Source organism: Hippoglossus hippoglossus, chromosome 21 (genome assembly GCF_009819705.1).
Source record: "Hippoglossus hippoglossus isolate fHipHip1 chromosome 21, fHipHip1.pri, whole genome shotgun sequence".
Taxonomy (NCBI): Eukaryota; Metazoa; Chordata; class Actinopteri; order Pleuronectiformes; family Pleuronectidae; genus Hippoglossus; species Hippoglossus hippoglossus.
In genome coordinates this window covers 19,866,481-19,883,536 of record NC_047171.1, presented here as the reverse complement: position 1 = coordinate 19,883,536, position 17,056 = coordinate 19,866,481, and the positions used below count along the sequence as shown (strand labels likewise).

The 17,056-nt window shown below is 41.8% G+C and overlaps 1 protein-coding gene across 1 annotated transcript; it reads right to left on the bottom strand.

The window, feature by feature from the left end:
- Positions 1 to 51: 51 nt before the first annotated feature.
- ints6 (integrator complex subunit 6) lies at positions 52 to 16,828 on the bottom strand. Its single transcript, XM_034574325.1, has 18 exons — positions 16,364 to 16,828; positions 16,187 to 16,264; positions 14,899 to 15,048; positions 10,408 to 10,497; positions 9,375 to 9,558; positions 7,171 to 7,296; positions 6,697 to 6,848; positions 6,367 to 6,519; positions 5,541 to 5,673; positions 5,297 to 5,391; positions 5,070 to 5,180; positions 4,126 to 4,341; positions 3,650 to 3,776; positions 3,378 to 3,520; positions 3,077 to 3,263; positions 1,908 to 2,312; positions 1,159 to 1,252; positions 52 to 938 (listed from the first exon to the last, which is right to left on the bottom strand). Exons 1-18 carry the CDS (start codon positions 16,472 to 16,474, stop codon positions 845 to 847), a joined length of 2,649 nt encoding a protein of 882 aa, XP_034430216.1. The 5' UTR covers positions 16,475 to 16,828; the 3' UTR covers positions 52 to 844.
- Positions 16,829 to 17,056: the final 228 nt, after the last annotated feature.

Genomic DNA, 17,056 nt, shown 5'->3' with positions numbered 1-17,056 from the left:
TTTCTTACGTTACACCTCAGTTATTAGTTGTCATTCTATTAGTTAAACCACCAGTTGACAAAGTCGAGATCTGAATTGAAGCATGATGAATATTAATTCCATTTAAGAGTTCAGCAGTGGAGTGCTTTAGTAAGCGGAGTGTGGAAATTAGATTTCAACAGTCACACATGATGACAGAGTCTCATCCTCCCACAAAAAATAGAATACCGAACCTGAAAACAGAAGTGAACGAATGAAAAGATGAGAAAAGTACGAATTTTTATGTCTGGATCCCATCTGACCCTGAGTTGGATGAAAACGTGCACATGTGAACCCCTTCCTTCTTTGTTGGCCTATAACATTATGACAGAGAAATCAGGATTGAACATCTCATCCAGGAGCAGGGTGCGCTGCAGAAATGTCCCTCGTTTACTCCTCTTCCCCACTTGAGGGACTATTCTCTTTCATTTGTCGCTTAAAAACCAAAGATCAAATTTAGGGGAGGAGAATAATCAAAGGGAACGCCTGAGGATGAATTCACAGTTCTGAAAAGCGACCGTGGCGGAATGTTCAACAGGCCAAACATCCCATTGCATAGGCAAACACTTCACCTGCAGCAACAAAGATGATTCCTCTCTCTCCCCCTTTTTAATATCTGAACAATGCACCTGTATCATCCAGAGTCAACGCTGCTTCTAGTTCATACTGTGTGTAAACCAACACATAGATGAAGAGTGTCCACCTGAGGGGTGAAAGATCTGAGAGCTGGATGCCGTCTCGTCTCCGCAGGGGCCCCTATACACAGGGGGGAGGAGGGGAAGAGGTGGGGGGTTATCAATAAGTTCAGTCTGGGATCACTTCGGTCTCAGAGCGGGTCCACGTGGTTCATGTTCATGGATCTGTTGTGAATCTCCTCCAGGAAGTTTTCCAGCTGCTCGATGAGAACGCGCTTCTTGAACCTGCAGAAAACAAACGTTATCTTTCATTTGTTCAGAGGAAACAGTTGAGATGTTTTTACATTTATATTTTCTTTATTATGTGACAACACGCAGATGTTTTGCTGCTGATTACAGCCCTGGGATCAGCAGCAGAAGTCGAGAGCGACACAGGATCTATGAAACACAGAATAGTCACAGATTATTTGAATGAGCAGCAGAGGAACTGGATTAAACTCGTTACCTAGCTGCCTCTTTGATGATGTTCTGGAGAAAGATGAGCCGAGTGTCCAGAGTTCCCTGGATCTGCTTCAGGAGGAGGAAGATCTTCTCATAGTCTGAAGCACAGAGAAATGAAGGAAGATTCATTGATTGATTATTGCCATGTTTCTGTGAAAAGCTGAAGTCTTTGATCCAACTTAATGTCTTTTATTTTTCAGATATTGTCTGATCACCAAGGTGATTTGTTATCAGCTTTCAAGAAAAAGAACATTGTCTAATAGATATTCTATTATAAATTCATACAAAGCAAAGGGACATCTGTGCTAAATTACTCAACAATTAAATTCATTAAACACTATTTATCTCAATTATTTCCCCTTAAGTTTCTGCCTGTTGACTAAAAACTAGCTGATATTAGATCATCACAGATGTTGATATTAGTGTAAATGTCGAGTGATAATTAACAAGAAAGTGCAGAAGAGAAAAACTAAAGATTTGTTGAGAAACAATGACTTTTTGACAGATTTTACTTATTCTATATTTAGATCTTTACTGATTAAAACCATAATTCGAGCAGTTTTTTTCTTTAATCAGGCAAATTGCGTGTTTCATAAAACCTTTTGTTGAAAATGATTGTTATATTTCTAAGTAAGGTCTAAAGACGATTCTTTGGGTATCGACACAAAATCAGGCCCTTTATTGACAAGAGCCCTACATGTTTCTATTATTAGTCCAACCCAGTCTAAAACAGACCATGTTTATTCTCCTTACGTCGGCCAGGTTTCCTGATCTCCTTAGTGATGAGGACCCTCAGCTCATTGTTGACCTTGGTCGTCTCTTCGTGAATGTGCTTCTTCAGAGCTGTAGGCGACAGGTAGCGAGGCGGCTGTTCGTCCATCAGCAGCATGTCCATTCCATCCTCGCTACCCGGCGGCAGCTCCCCATCCGGGGATCGGCCGTTCTCGTTGTCGTCGTCGTCATCATCGTCGTCGTCATCGTCATTGTCTCCGTGCAGGAGGTCCTGGGGTTCCAGGCCCGTGTGGTTCTCTTGGTGGTTGCTCGACCCTAACAGCTGATCCACCTCTGAGTCCAAGCTACTGTCTGAGCTGTAATGGTTCTGATCCAGGTGGTTGATGATCAGGTCTGGTTCAGGTGCTCCATCATTCATGTCCATGTCTATAAGGTCAGAGATTTAAAAGAAAGAGCCATTTGTTTATTTCCTCTGTATAGAAAAATCATCTATTTATTTCTACATTTTTAAATGATATTCTCATCCAAATGAGGTTTGTCAGTCTCGGTGGGAGAGAATGAGTGTTAGTGTTGTTTATTTCTAAACAATTCCCTTTAAAAAGGAAACGCCACCATTGTTACACATCACGCTGCTAACTTTTCATGGGGAGTTCAACTCAGCCAATAGAAATGAGAAAACCGTTGTTATCTAATTTCGTTGAGTCGAGTTTGTAGAGCTCACATTTAGAACACAGAGCCAACATTACAAACTGGAGTGCAGAGTTTGAAAGATGTGGGTATTTATTGCTCTGGGGGACAAATGCCGTGTTCCCATCATGGAGGCTAGAATGTAGAAATGGGAAAGATTCTCATGTTGGGAGTGTTCACGTACCTGGATAACAAGACAATTGTATGACTGCAGAACTGGCTGTGTGGCATCATATCTTTTAAACTTGGATTCAGTTACATTGAATGGTGACTTATGGAGGCATCCATGTGTCTTTGCTTTATTTGCTTTTTCAGGTGTTTCTGTATTATTTGCCCAAAGTCACATATATTGCAGAATAAAAATCTAGTAAGGGTTGGATGTGGACGTGAAAATGATTTACAAATCAGAAACGACATTATACTGAGTTGCATTATGGTAGGTTTACGTTTACACGTAGTAATAAATGAGCCCTGAAAACTCATGAACTGTTTCCATGTCTCACCTGCTGTAGCTCGAGGGCTGGCGGGTGGCGATACTGGAGGCGTGTAAGCTCTACCCAGACGAAGCAGAGGCGACATGCAGCGCCGTCTCTTGGGGCCTCCACCCTGCATGTTGCTACTGTCTCCTGGTCTCTTCCCTTTGTTCTGAGGGCCCGTCACAAACTCGTCTGCCTCGTCGATCATCATACCCTAAGAGAACAGTGAAGAAGACATGTTAATGAGTGTAATTCTACTTCAGGGGTTTCCATGCGATGCTTCATCATGAAAGAATATGAAGGTAGGGTTGATAAGAGTGGGATTAACCTTCTTGTCTAGTTTGAAGGGGTTTCCGAATGTGTGCAGGCGTTTGGGCTGCTCGGGGTCTGCATCTCGAAGCGGCTGAGGGGCAGCTTTGAGGAAGTCCTGGTAGTTGCCCATTTGGGCGATTGGCACGCTGTGGAGCTGGTCTGAATATAATGCAAAAAAAAAATTCACTAAACATAGAAGGAGACATCTACACTTGATCCTGAGATGAAAATCCTTCTTTAAGTGGTTGAAGTTCTCCCCCCAAGTGAGGGAAAAAGACAGCGACTTACCCGAGTCTTGCCCTCTGAGAGAACAGACACTGGTGTTGAGCAGATTTCTCCTCATTCGGCTCAGGTGGTCCAGCAGGTGGCTGCGGGGGACGTCGTAGGGATTCCTAAAGCTCTGAGGCTTCAGGCCCTGATAACGGCACAAGAAGGAGGGGATTGTAAAGCGAATGATCAGAGTTTGAGTTAAGCCTCACATCAAGTCCCAGAGAGATGCTTTTAATGCTTGAAATACCAAACATAGCAAACATAAAACATCTCAACTTTTCTCAAAAACTCAGGAGGAAAGTCAAATGAAAGGTCTGAGCAGAAAGGGAATGAGTAACAGTGGGATTTGAACAAAAAAATAAACAAAAATAAAAATCACTATATCCAAATTAAATGAAGCTCAGTAAACATCAATAAAAGAAAAATTTGAACATGACAGAATAACTCTGGTTTATCCTTAACTTTGTTAAAATAATCTTAAAACATAATCTGACCTTGTTGAGCAGAGCCAGATGAAAACCTTGAAACTCTTTGGTGTTGAGCTCCATGGGCAGAGTCGGGCTTTCTCCTGAGAGATTCAGCAGCTGGTGGATGAAGTTCCTGCGCTGGGCCAGAGATATACCACCGCCCCGCCAACGCACCTTGATGCCGGCCTCTGGTGGTTGCTTTTTACCAATCGAGGCAATCAGACGGTCGTACTCGATTTTTGTCTAGAAATGTGAAATATTAACATTAAGTGTCACTTAATTCCCCTATTTAGCATTCATAACGGAATAAACTACTTATAAATGGTTTACAACACTAAGCTTCAAGCAGTTGTGCATTAATGTATTTGTTAACTATAACTTGTCCAGTAGGCACCCATAAGTGATGGCTGCTGTGTAAAAAGGAAACTAATGAAAATACAGACGGGAGAACTGTACTGTTGACAAAATATGTTAATTAATAATCAGTTTAAAATGTATTTGTTATCGCTTACCACTGCATAATAGTATTTTATAAATAACTTATTAAATGTGAATATACTGCTTATCTATGCGAAATAAAGTGTCTGAATGTAAAGTATTATTGAAACAAATGATATAAAAATAACATTGTCACTTTCAATAGAGTAGACAAAACAGTTAAGTACTTTATTATGAGAAAAAAGTTAGACTTTTTCCAATTATCCAACTACAGGAAACATGCTAACTGCATTAGTGTTTCATTTTTCAATAGTCAAAAATCTAATATCTCAATGGAACCTTAAAGGATAAATAAAATAAAATACTGTATGTCATCTGTATGAAGACTAAAGGTCTAACCTAAGCCTTTTGTTATTTGGCAGATTAACACTCTGTGCTACAAACAGGTGGTGTGAGCCTCTTTTAAACATTAAGAACAGATCGCCTGTCGTTTTTGTCCAAACAAGAAAAGACCAAACAGCGCAACAACATACCTGCTGACTGAGCTTCTTCAGGTACGAGACCACGCTGTAGCTCAGGCCGTACTCCATGTTTTCAGCCAGCAGGTTTGGTGCTCCCATGATTCTTAGGGCTTTCCTCACAGACTGCAGAGAGAACACGACAATAAGACCAGTGCAGCATCGTAACTGGTTTTAGTGAGTTAATAACAATAATAAAAGAAACATTTGAAAAGCTACAGAGTAATATCAAATCCACTGACCCCAATATAATATGGAGGCATAGTCTTCAGGTAGTTCTCAAAGGACTGCCGCCATTTGATGGTTGGCTTAAACTTGTGCACTTTGATCAAATCGTCTGCAAAAAGGAAGCAAACCAACACATTAATACAGAGTCATTTTAAATTAAGAGTTCGGAAATAACTGGAGAAATTGGAGAGAGATAGCACAGGAGCAAATACAGAGAGACGGACTGAAAATGAGGGAGAATAAATCCATCAGTCTCACCCAGAAGTGGCAGAAGAACAGGGTAGTTGTAGGGCATCACAAACAGGTTGACACAGTTGAGGGCTGTGCTGGCCTTTAAGTAGCCGAAGGGTTGGCCCAGGTCACTGTACTTGGCACTGTTACACACAAACACCTGAAAGACAGAGCGAGAATCGGCCAACGGAAACAAGTAGGGGAGAGGTGGGTTATGAACTAACCCTTAAAAAGAGAAACCTGCACTTTAAATGCTCTTGTCTTAACATTTTTGTTTTTCAACAATATGCAGGTATGGAAAAATACATGCTATAATGAACAATAGAGACCAGAAAATATAATATTGGAAAACTCATGATTTAATATTTGTGGAGTAAAACTGCTAAAAGGTCTGAAGGTGGCAGCAGAGGAAAGAGCCTAATGAAAATGCTCAGTACAGTGAAGTGTAGTTTATTCTCTGTGCGACTGTGCAAACATTATCATATATAACATATAGGCAGTAAAGGCTGTTGACAACATCTGTAAAGTGGCTTAAAACGAAGATGGTCCATTAGAAACTGAGTTTGAAAAGGTGGAAACATGAAATCTGTAATTTCCCTCATACTATCTTCCAGGAAACCACAGCAAGTATAACAAAACATATAATGGTGACTTCATCATGTTAATATTCAGGTCTGTACCACAATGAATTTATCATTGAACCACCAGGCAACTTGAACGTAAATAATATCACTTCATCTACCAGTCTATGAGATTGATTTAGTAATTTAAAACTCCAACTTTCAGCTTTAACTCTTGAGTCCTTTCTCGAAAAGTGTCGTGTGTGTGTGTGTGTGCGTGTGTGAGGTTGTACCTGCCAGCAGGTGTGTGGAGACTTCCTCTCCAAAATGTACTGTGTGAGAGGCGAAGGCTCCAGCTCGTACTTGTCAAAGGGCACCTTGTCAATCACCATGGGCTCAGAGTCCAGGCAGGAGAAACGTACGTGTGGGTGGGCTGAGCGCGGGGGCTTGGTGAGGCACAGAGGAGATGTAGATTTTATTATTATAAAACCCAGAACAATGGTATGGTATTTAATCAGTTAAATGTCAAAGATATGGAAACAAGTCTAAAAGATGTTATATGGAAGGTGCCATGTCAAACCATACAAACTTTGCTGCTTTAAAAAGGTTTTGATGGTTCTCACCAGCGTGGGGGAGTTCTGGTCGGGCCAGAAGGCCTCTGGGATGGGCCAGTGGCCGATGGGAACGCCAGTTTTAGGGTTGGGTCGTACGTAGATCAGCTTGTGGCAGCAATGCCAAGGCTGCAGACCACCTTTCAACACCTCAGCTGGAGCATCTGTACAGGGTCATACAGGAGAGGATTACTTTACAGGTAAAACAACCGACAGCAGCTCAGACAAGAAGCTGTTTGGGAAAAATACACAAGTGTGTAGGCAGTTAAAACATGAAGGTCGGGGTTTAAATGTGACATCCACCAGCTGTTTGTGAGCAACAGTAAAGAAAAGCTCAGAGAGGATTAAAAAAAAAATACTGTGAGTGGGAGAAAGCAAAGAGGTTTCCTGCTAATCAATCAGATGCAGCGCAGCAGCTGTCAACAAGGTCTTACAGAGATGAATTTAGTGATAAATTGTATTTAGACAAACACAAGTGTCTCTTACCCTCCAGTGGAGGAGGGTCAGGCCCAGTCTTCTCAAAGTTTATCACCACTCCACTCTGAATCTTCTGCACCAGAGACTCCAGACACTGATTCAACATCCGCTGAGAGAACACGCTGTAAGAACGTCCTAAACAAACACACAGAGACACACATGTAGACAGTACATATGAATTGATTGATTACAGTGTTATAGGCTTCAAAAGATTGCCATTGAATCTAAATAGAGTATTGACAACACTTTTCAAATCGGACTCGTTTCAAATCATCACCTTTTAGGGCTTTCTGAAGATCAGCAACAATTTCTAGCTTTATCACTTCGATAAATAACTTCCTATTTGTAGCTTTTCTTGTGAGAGACGATAAAGGATTTGAGATTCTTAAAAGCTTAAATAAAAAAAAATCGGATCCAAAATTATTACAGTCAAACACGAGAATATATTTATAGCCAGTTTCATAATATTCCAGGATGAAAGTACATGATAGAATTTAAAAGTAGAGTGCTCTTAGTTTAATGTAAAACGCTGCAGTGTCGGACTATAAAACTGTGCACTTTTAAGCACTCCCTACTCAACAATGTGGTCACCTTTATGGGGTCTTATCAGCCTTTACACAACGGACACGAAAATAAAAAGTAGCTTTGAAGATCTGATCAGGCAGAGGACAGTGAAGGTCACATCAGCTCACACCGTGAATCAGCCACACGATTAGTCTAATTCAGCCTTCTGGCCATTTTCTGCCTCCAACTTCACCTCCAGTGACCTTGTTGTGCACCCATTCACTCGCTCATTTCAAAAGGCTGTGGCTTTGTGTCAGCTCTGCCATCAGCAGTACTGGACAGGCAGCATGTACTGTAGACTGTCAGTGACAATGGAGCTGTGTCATGTTCTGCATTCAGCACCACCGACTGCTGCACACAGCTCTGTGTGTGTTAATCTTAACCTGCCATCAGCATCATTCCAGTCTGTTCCTCCTGCCAGCTGCTTCAACCAGGCAGCATGAGGAGCAGAGACAGGAGAAATAAAAGTCTACTGCTACAACTTCGTTAAAACTGGGTTTTTATTCTGCATCTGGGGGCGTTACTATGATGGAGTATTAGGGCCACTTAAAGGGAGAACATAACAATTACGAGAAATAAATAACATTATGAGAATAAAGTTGAAATATTTTGAGAACAGTCAGAATATTAGATTATAATATCAGATAAAGTTTAATATTTAAAATACAGTTGTAATATTATGAGAATAAAGTTGTAATGTTACAAGAAAAAAACCTAATATTATGATAATTAGGTCATTATTCTCATCATCTCAAAATTAGTTTTCTGCTGTCCATTGCAGATAGAAATCATTGGCCTGATATTACGTGACTGACCTGTGAGTGGGAAAATTACCAGTTTAGTCCAGGACCAGTTGGCAAAATCTATTTAACATTATTCAACATTTGGTGCTGAAGTGCGCTTGAGCAAAGCACTCGAGCCCTCCACCACAGCTCCAGCAGAGTTGCTCAGTGGTTAAAAACAAGAGCATGCTCTTTGTTTGTACTGGGATGTTCAGCTTACTCTCGCAAACTTGTAAACACAAGTAACTCTGACTGTTGAGCAACACGGTGCGGAGACAGATCTCCGAGCTGTCCCTCGCCAAAATTAACAAAGGACAGTTGCCAAGGCAATCACCACTTTTTATCCTAAAAAAAAAAAACACACTTATCATTTCCCCCTGGCTTTGTTTTAACGGATGCTTCATCAGCTGTGTGAGGGAATGTATTTAACAAAGTTATTTTTGATCTAGCGTTATAAATACTTTGAGCCTGTCCCAGCATGTTCCACACAGCTCTGTTGTAACAAATGAGGCCTGTGTTGGTGCAGCAGAGGCTGAGTTGTCCTGCGGGTCGGACACAAAAACCCTGGATCCTCCAATTCCCAAAATATAACTCATAGGCATTTTTCATTACATGTTAAATATCTAATAAACACCCTCATCTTTCAAACGCCTCCCCCACTTTATAATGTCGGATATTTTAGGTATAATGCCCGACTCTAACCTTGATATTTTAAGAATGTTCCTCCAGAGCTACAGAAGATATTACACATGCTCTTCACAACTAGTATACCAAACTTAAAAAATTGTGAGGTGTCTCCTAAAGTGATATTCGTATTCTCTATGAAACCCATATTTCACATAAACCAAACTCCGGCAATCCACCTACCTCCTGTGACCTCACACATGGGAGTGATGGGGGAATCGTCAGGCGGGACGCCTCCGAGGGGTTCAGGCTCCACTGAGGCGTTGCCGGAAATCCGCAGCACCAGGGCGAACAGACGCTGGTCCCAGCGGAAGGGCTCCTTGGTCAACTCACTACCTGGTAGCGGGGTGGTCAGAGGCAGATGGAGCTGGATAGGGGGGGAGACGAGGACAGCGTCAAAGACAGAGGAACCTTGAAACATTAGTATAGATAATGTGTGAGTGCTGGTTAGAGAAAGACAACATGATGATACTGTATGTATACATTTTTCAAATCATTTATCAAGAAAAAAAACACTCAAATGTGTTTATAACTTCTCAAATATGAATTTCTGTTCGTCATTGATCCCTTTTTAATTGAATATATTTGAGTTTTGCTGTTAAGACTAAATCAACATCAAAACATCATGTTGGTTGTAGGGAGCTACAAATGATCCCCCGTAACATTTCAAAGACCATGGGATTCATTGATTCGTCCAAAACATAATATATAATTAAAAGAACTTGATTTATTTGAACACTGGTTGGGTGCTGGGTTTTTTTTTTTATGTTTGACGGTTGATCAGGTAAAATAAGCGTCACAAATGTATTAACTTGGGCTTTAGGAAGTTTTAAGAGACAATTTTTCTGACATTCTATTGATTAAAATGGTAATTATCAGAAAAGTAATAATAGTTGCAGACCAAATTCTGTTGCAAATGATAAGTATTACAGCGTCTATCATTAGTCTGCGGTGGATATTGAACTCAGTGGCTGCTTACAGTGAAGGAGGTAGGCTATGGAGCTGTGGGACTGTTTTGCTTCACATAGTCATGGGATGTTTCTAATTTTAAAGTACTACATAATAGCAGCAGCTCTGTGATTTAAACTTAAGCCTCAGTGACACAGTAGGAGAGAGTTTGATGCTTGTGTTAAAGTGAACATTGTGGCTCATCCAGCCACACAGGAGGCTCTCCTGATTGGCTGGACCTCTCATCTCCGTGGAGATGTTGGCTGACCTCATCTTGGACTCCGCCGCCGCTCGTCAACTTGTTGCCGTCGGTGATGGCGATGATGATGGCGGGCTCGAGGAAAAAGGGATTCCTTCCCTGCAAAGAGAGAGAGGGGGTACACACAAAGAGTTAAGAGCATTTATAGAAGCAAAGAGGAAAATTCATATTGGAATTTAGCAGCAGTGTATTTATGGCACAAATGAGCACATTAAACCCATCATTATGTAGCTCATTTACATAGATCTATTAAAGTCAAGTACAGAGTGACTACACTTATACCACTGAGACAAGTGTTGGTGTGAATCTGCAGCATAAGTTCACTCCATCCTCCTCGATGGCAGAGTACGAGGATTTATATGAAACCTCTTTTCTGCTCGTCACTAAAATATTTCATCACATCAGCACTCCACGCTGACAAAGTGTAACTGGAGCAGCTCGGCATTTATCTCTATACATCAGCCAGGGGAAAAAAACTTGGCGAGTTAACCGCGACGCAGTCCGACAAGACCCGTCAGCGGACGGTCAGCACGCTGGCCCCCCCATCGCTGCAGTTATAAAGGCCGTCCTGCCCAGACAGCACTGCCTTTATTCATGCATGTGGACGGTTTGAACTGCACCTGAAGGCTGTGGCGTCTGTTGAATGATGGATTTGTCCAGTTACATAAAAAAATAAAACACAGCACAAAGTAAACAGAGAGGGATACTAACCGAGATGCCTGGTGCTGTAGGTATCCATGACAACCTGGACTTTCTTTTCTCCTCCCTTCCCCAAAAATCCCTTTATGACATCAGGCACTTTCTTTGCATGCTAATGAGCAGCAGATGAGGTGAACCTCCCAGTCAACTGGTGTTTTCATCCATACCACATCAGCGTTTTACTGTTGCTACGCAATTAGGTGCTGGTCATAACATCTTTTAAATTTCATTATAGTATGTCATATTAGCTCATATTGACAAAACAGACTCAGCAGGCTCTGCTCCTGCAGGTTTGTACACCACAGTCTGACAGGTCAGTGTATCGTCGTGTTCAGAGCTGGGACTATTAATCAATCCATCAATAAGGAAAATCTATTTTTTTATATTTTCAATTGCTTAAACTATAATTTAAACAAAAATGCGAAGTGTGCTGGCTTCGTCTTATTATATAATAAACTGAAAACTTTTGATTCAGGGTTATCTGGCGCACAAATCATTTGATGATGTCTCCTACTCATTAGCACTGTGTTTTACCACTTTTGCTCTAATCTAATGTTCCCTTCATGTATTTATGTGAGCTTCTCGTCTTCATAACTGCCATATAAGCTACAGGATGCCTACATTTCCCTGTGGATAAATAAATTTATCAATTACCCTGGGCATTTGGATTTCTTTTCACCATTTTCTGACATGTTACAGACCATAAAATGGATTGATTCATTAAAATAAGATCAATAATATAAATAATCATTAACTGCAACCTTAGTTATGTACTCTGCTAAAGTCAAGTCCATGTGTAGCAGCAGGATCTCTGGTCTACTAACAAACAGAGCCAGACTGATGGAGACCCATTAGAGCCTTGTTTATCATACCGGCTGACATGTTAACGAAGGGCCAAACGTCAGCCGTCATCATTTCCTCGCCCTTGTCCTCCCTTAGTTCTGCTCTTTCACTGCTCTCTTAATGAAACTGCGATCAGTGTCAGGATAACCTGCCGGGGGCCGTCTCCCTCGCATCCTCCAAACCTCGCTCTTCATCTCCCAGGGGAGTCACCTCAGACGCATGGCAACCTGGAGGGTTCTTTTGTTACTGTAGAGAGAGAATCACTCCAGGGCGATATTAACTCACCCACTAGCTTAACTCCCCTTTGTCCTGTCCCTCTCTCTCTCTACCCCACTGAACATCTCACACATGCAGCACGAGGATGAAAAATCTAAATCGACTTATCTTTATGAATTAAATTGGAAAGACGAACGTTATTGAGTCATCAGACAGAGCTTCAAACACGCCAACAAAAAAACAAGCTGCTGCATCTCTCTGGCTTGACTTTGATTTACAGCTGCGGAAGCAAATTGAGATTGAAAAATACACACGACAGAAAGTGTGTGGTCGTCAGGGCTCTGATGAAAGCTTTGTCAACTTCGAAGCCTCAAAAGAAAAGAACTGCACTTCAAACCGCTGCTGATCTTCTGTGTGTAACCTGACATGACAGTTTCAGGTAATTTTGTCCAAGTTCAGAAGAAATGAGGTTCATCAGCGACATCATCTGCACACCGTGGCCTGTTTTACTCAAAGATTAAGGATAATGATAAAACACAGTATACGCAGAGTTTCCTTGTGGAGAAAAGATTTCTCTTATTTTCAGTTAAACACAAATTAATTATTTGTGGAGGCACAGCTGTTGCTGTAGTCATTTAGCAATTATCATTAAAATACTTCTTTGTAAAATACACTAGATACCAATAATTACAACATTAGTGATGTCAGAGTCAAACTGTGATGTCAAAGACAGACTGGTCACAAGAGGCTTCTGTTTTGAAACAGATTTTCCTCCAGTTGTGAAATGGGAACAGGAGAAAGAACCCATCATTAAATGATAATTACTGTCAAATCACCCTGTGGTTAGAGGTCATCAGTAACCAGTGCAGGACACCATAACTTTGATCTCTGTGTGTTCCGTTGGAGTTCACAGACACAAGCATGTTTTCATATAGCATCTGCTGGTCTGACTGCAGGGCTGGTGTTTGACATTCAAACTCCCAGAGAGAGTCTGATATGCATTATACATGTTGTGTGTAGTGTATGTATTACCCTGTATGGTAGGGACCGTCCATTTAAAATTCAGGAAATGCTACTTAAACATTTATTGTTGCTCCCGTCCTACTGACACACAGGAAAACAGACCGATTTCTATATCAAGTGGGCAGACTCAAAGTTGTCAAACTACGACTAGACTGCTCACATTAATGATGAAACTCCCAAGAGGATAATATTACATTTCTTATTGGATGTTTTCTGTGTTTTTTTTTGCTCTACTGTGAAACGAAGACCGAGGCTCTCTGGTCAGTTTGTGTCACACTACACGGTAAGAAGCATGTTGAAAGAAGACGGTCATGTGTTGCAGATAAGTCATGAGGCTTACACGAGAGCAGCACTCTAAAACTGTAAACACAAAATCACAATTTCTAACCAACACATACACACACACACACACACACACACACACACACACACACACACACACACACACACACACACAATCAACAACTACCTCCCTAAACTGGAAACAGGCTGAACTGGTGATGTCATTAAGCAGCACTTTCTGGAACCAGACCAGTGACGCTGAATTAGTTCCAGACTTTGTGGTCACACCAAATATTTAGTGTGAGCTTCCAGCTGTGATGGAGGCAAGAGTTGTTTAAATTTCACAAATAAAAAAATGAGTTCTGCAATACACAGACAATTTACATCAAGTTCAGGTTCTCCTTAACTTGCTCAACCTGTCAAACAGTTCATAAAGATGATATTTAAATAATTTCCATGTGAGATCAATTCTTTTGTTTGTTGTTAAGCTGGAAAGAAAATGAAACTAATCCATGTGTCCGAACTAAACACTGTCCGATTCTCAACATGAGTAAAAAGCAGACATTCACGTAAAATGTAAATGATGTCTTTTTCATAAAATGGTTTAGAATATGTTTAGAAAGTAACAGAAGGTGGAGAATAAAAATTTGAATTGTGAAATAAACATTTTAAATATTCTCTGCTCAGCTTGAAAATACACTGACGTATATTATAATTATATCCTACTCTTTCGAAGGCTATATTGTTTAGTTTTTGTAGAAATTAAAATGCAGATGTGCTGATTAAACTTAATTTTGTCTGCCCATTTATGTTAACTAGAGTAGACTGCATAAAAGAGGCAGCTCAGCTCACAAAGCTTAAATGACCATTAAGTAGAGAAATTACACTACAACTGTTTCAACAAAACTCAACATTATAACCTTAATATATAAGTAGGATTTAAGCAGATAGGTGCCATTGGTTTTCAGCTGGGTGTGGCTATTTAAATATCAACTTAAGTGCAGACTTCAATCATTTATGCTTCTAAGGCTGTAAGAGACCATGGATTTTAAATACACCATGCACTTGCGGGCCGAAAGACAAATCTCTGAGCAGCTACGAGAAAAATATACCTATATGATTTCAGAGCATAAAACAAAAAGGCTCAACCTCTGTAGTTAAATCAACCTCAGTTACTGACGACAAGTAGTTCCTGTTTCTTTCCTCTCTATTGAAGTTGTTGCGGTTATGTTTGTGTCTTGAGCACATGACTGAAAGTGTGTGGGGTCACAGTTCGCAGGTGGTTGATGCTTGTAAGACTGTGGATAGGGGTAAGGGGAGTGGGAGAAAGCGGGGAGGATTTGTGTGGGATCTGTGGGTGGGTGCATACAGCACCATGTCATAGAGCGCTTATTAAACCTGATTTTTTCCTGTCTGTCCTCTTCAGCTTCTACATACCTGTCCATAGTTGTCTATCCCAGTCACTAATCTATTGAGATTGAGTAAATCAAAAGCGGTCCTCAAGGACTGGCCAATAGATGTGAGTCCAGTTGCTTGGAGGTTGCGGAGCTCTGTCATGAATGTGGCGTGGCTCTCCTTCCATCCGGCCTTAAAAAAAAACAACAACACATTGTTAATAAAGTGCACAAAGTTAGAGAACAACCCAACTTGAGAGGAAATCAAAAAAGGGATGGTCATGTGTAATAAATCGCACAAGGCAAAACATTTTTTGGCCCAGATTTGGCCCACGCTGTCACACCATCATCCAGACCACATATCAAACCTTGTGGAATGATGGCACTTGGGTGGTCTGCTCCTGTTTGCCACATCTGGGCCTCAAGTAGCCATACCGTTTGTCAACCCAAGGTGGCCCGGCCTTGTTTTTGTGCAATTTGGGCCACATTTACCACTTAAGTTTCACATCCACATTACAGCTTGCCTAGAGCACTGCATGTTTGCCAAAAAAGGTCCCAGTTTGTTTTTGGATATTTGGGTCACATTTCTCAATTTACAAGTGGACCACTTTAGACTTACATCCTTTCTGGCCGGGCCAGAAGACGACCAGAAGTGCTGCATCGCTGCCTGAAGTGGCCCACATCCTTATGCTATATGGGATGTTATGTATATCTAAGGGGGAGGTTTTACAAGATATTTCATTCACGGATTGTGCGTAAAAGTATTGTTTTGTAAAACCATTATGGATTACACCGAAATGAACTAAACTAATTTAACAAGCTAAACTGCTGTGCGCAACTTCCATTGAAATGAATGATTTTGAACTGATAACAATAAGTCACTTCCTCCTCTCTTTGCCCAAAACAATAACTTGACAGCACAGCAGCCAAGTGCCTGATGTGGTTTCTAGCAGGGTAGTGAGACCAGCCTGGGGTCATAAATCACAAAGTAGCACAGCGTCCATGTGTGTCGTTACTAAAGTGGCAATTTGGACTGAAACGATTAAAGCAGGAAACTGTGCCCCCCCACCCCACTCTCTCTCTCTCTCCCCTCCTCACCCCCTCCTCCTCCCAAGAATATCTCACCTCGCTGTATAAATAACACCCAGAGTTCCTTGCTGCTCGCACTGAAACAAAATGTCGGCCATGTTTTAAAAGGGGTATGAAAAGCTCCTCCTGAAGATCGCCTCTACACAATCGGTGTCGCGGTCACAACGTGGCGGAGCGACGGGGGAAGGACAAGTCAACCTGCGCACATGTAAAGCTGGACATGAGCCGAAAGCAAACTCTACCTTGATCCCGAAGGGAACGTCTTCAAAATTTACCAACATGTACCGGTCCCCTCGGCTCGCCGGATCTCTGCCCCTGAGCTGTGGAGATAGTAGAGAATTATTACCGAGAGATCCGCTCTGACAGGAGCAGCACAAAGATGAAGCGGGGGGTGTCGGTGTGTCCCGTGGTTACAGTACCTTCATAAAAGTCTCAACTGCGCCTTTTGCTATGTCCAGATAGGTAGTGCCCAGATGGGTGCGCTGGTTCATTGAAGCGGACGTGTCTATCAGAAAAAGTAAAACGGGCATTGTGATGGTAATGACACGTTCTGCATGGACTTGGTGTCAGTACAACCGGCCCAACGCAAAAAAAAAACCTTTTGTTCTCCTGCCGCCTGTATCACGTCTCAGCTAGCTAGCTTAGCCGGCTAACTGTCTGCCTCACACATTCTTTCAAAAAAGTGTAAGAATAGTGAGTGGCGCGGCCCTTTCCGGGCGAACTGCACTAAAAACCTCACACCCTGGGGGCAGGTGGTTGGTTCACGAGGGATTCTGGTAGTTTTTACTATATTTTGCTGCTCTTCCTAAGTTTCATAGAAACAAAGTTCCCCCCTCACAGGCACTCGCTGCTTCTCCCTGCACTGAGAGCGTTGGGGCTCGTCCGCCTCTTTTAAGCTGAGCCCCGCGCCCGACCCGCCCCCCGAGCGGTGCTTCGCCGTCACGTTGCAGCTCACCCGCCCCTCATTGGCTCTGCGCGGCGACTCATTACCATATCCAAATAAGGCCAGCGCCGAGCGAGTGGTGCGCATGCGCGTTCGCCCCCGAGGCAGGGACGTAGGAAAATATCGCGTTGATGCATTTTTGTGTATAAACAACAGTATAAGGCTTCTT

Bases quoted from the DNA above. Each gene is read 5' to 3' on its own strand.
- ints6 (XM_034574325.1), bottom strand. From the start codon at position 16,474: ATGCCCGTTTTACTTTTTCTGATAGACACGTCCGCTTCAATGAACCAG. The intron at 3,777-4,125 runs GTCAGATTATGT...TGCCGTTATCAG, and splicing joins ATCTGGCTCTGCTCAACAAG to GGCCTGAAGCCTCAGAGCTT. The intron at 2,313-3,076 runs GTGAGACATGGA...CTGACCTTATAG, and splicing joins CAGCCCTCGAGCTACAGCAG to ACATGGACATGAATGATGGA.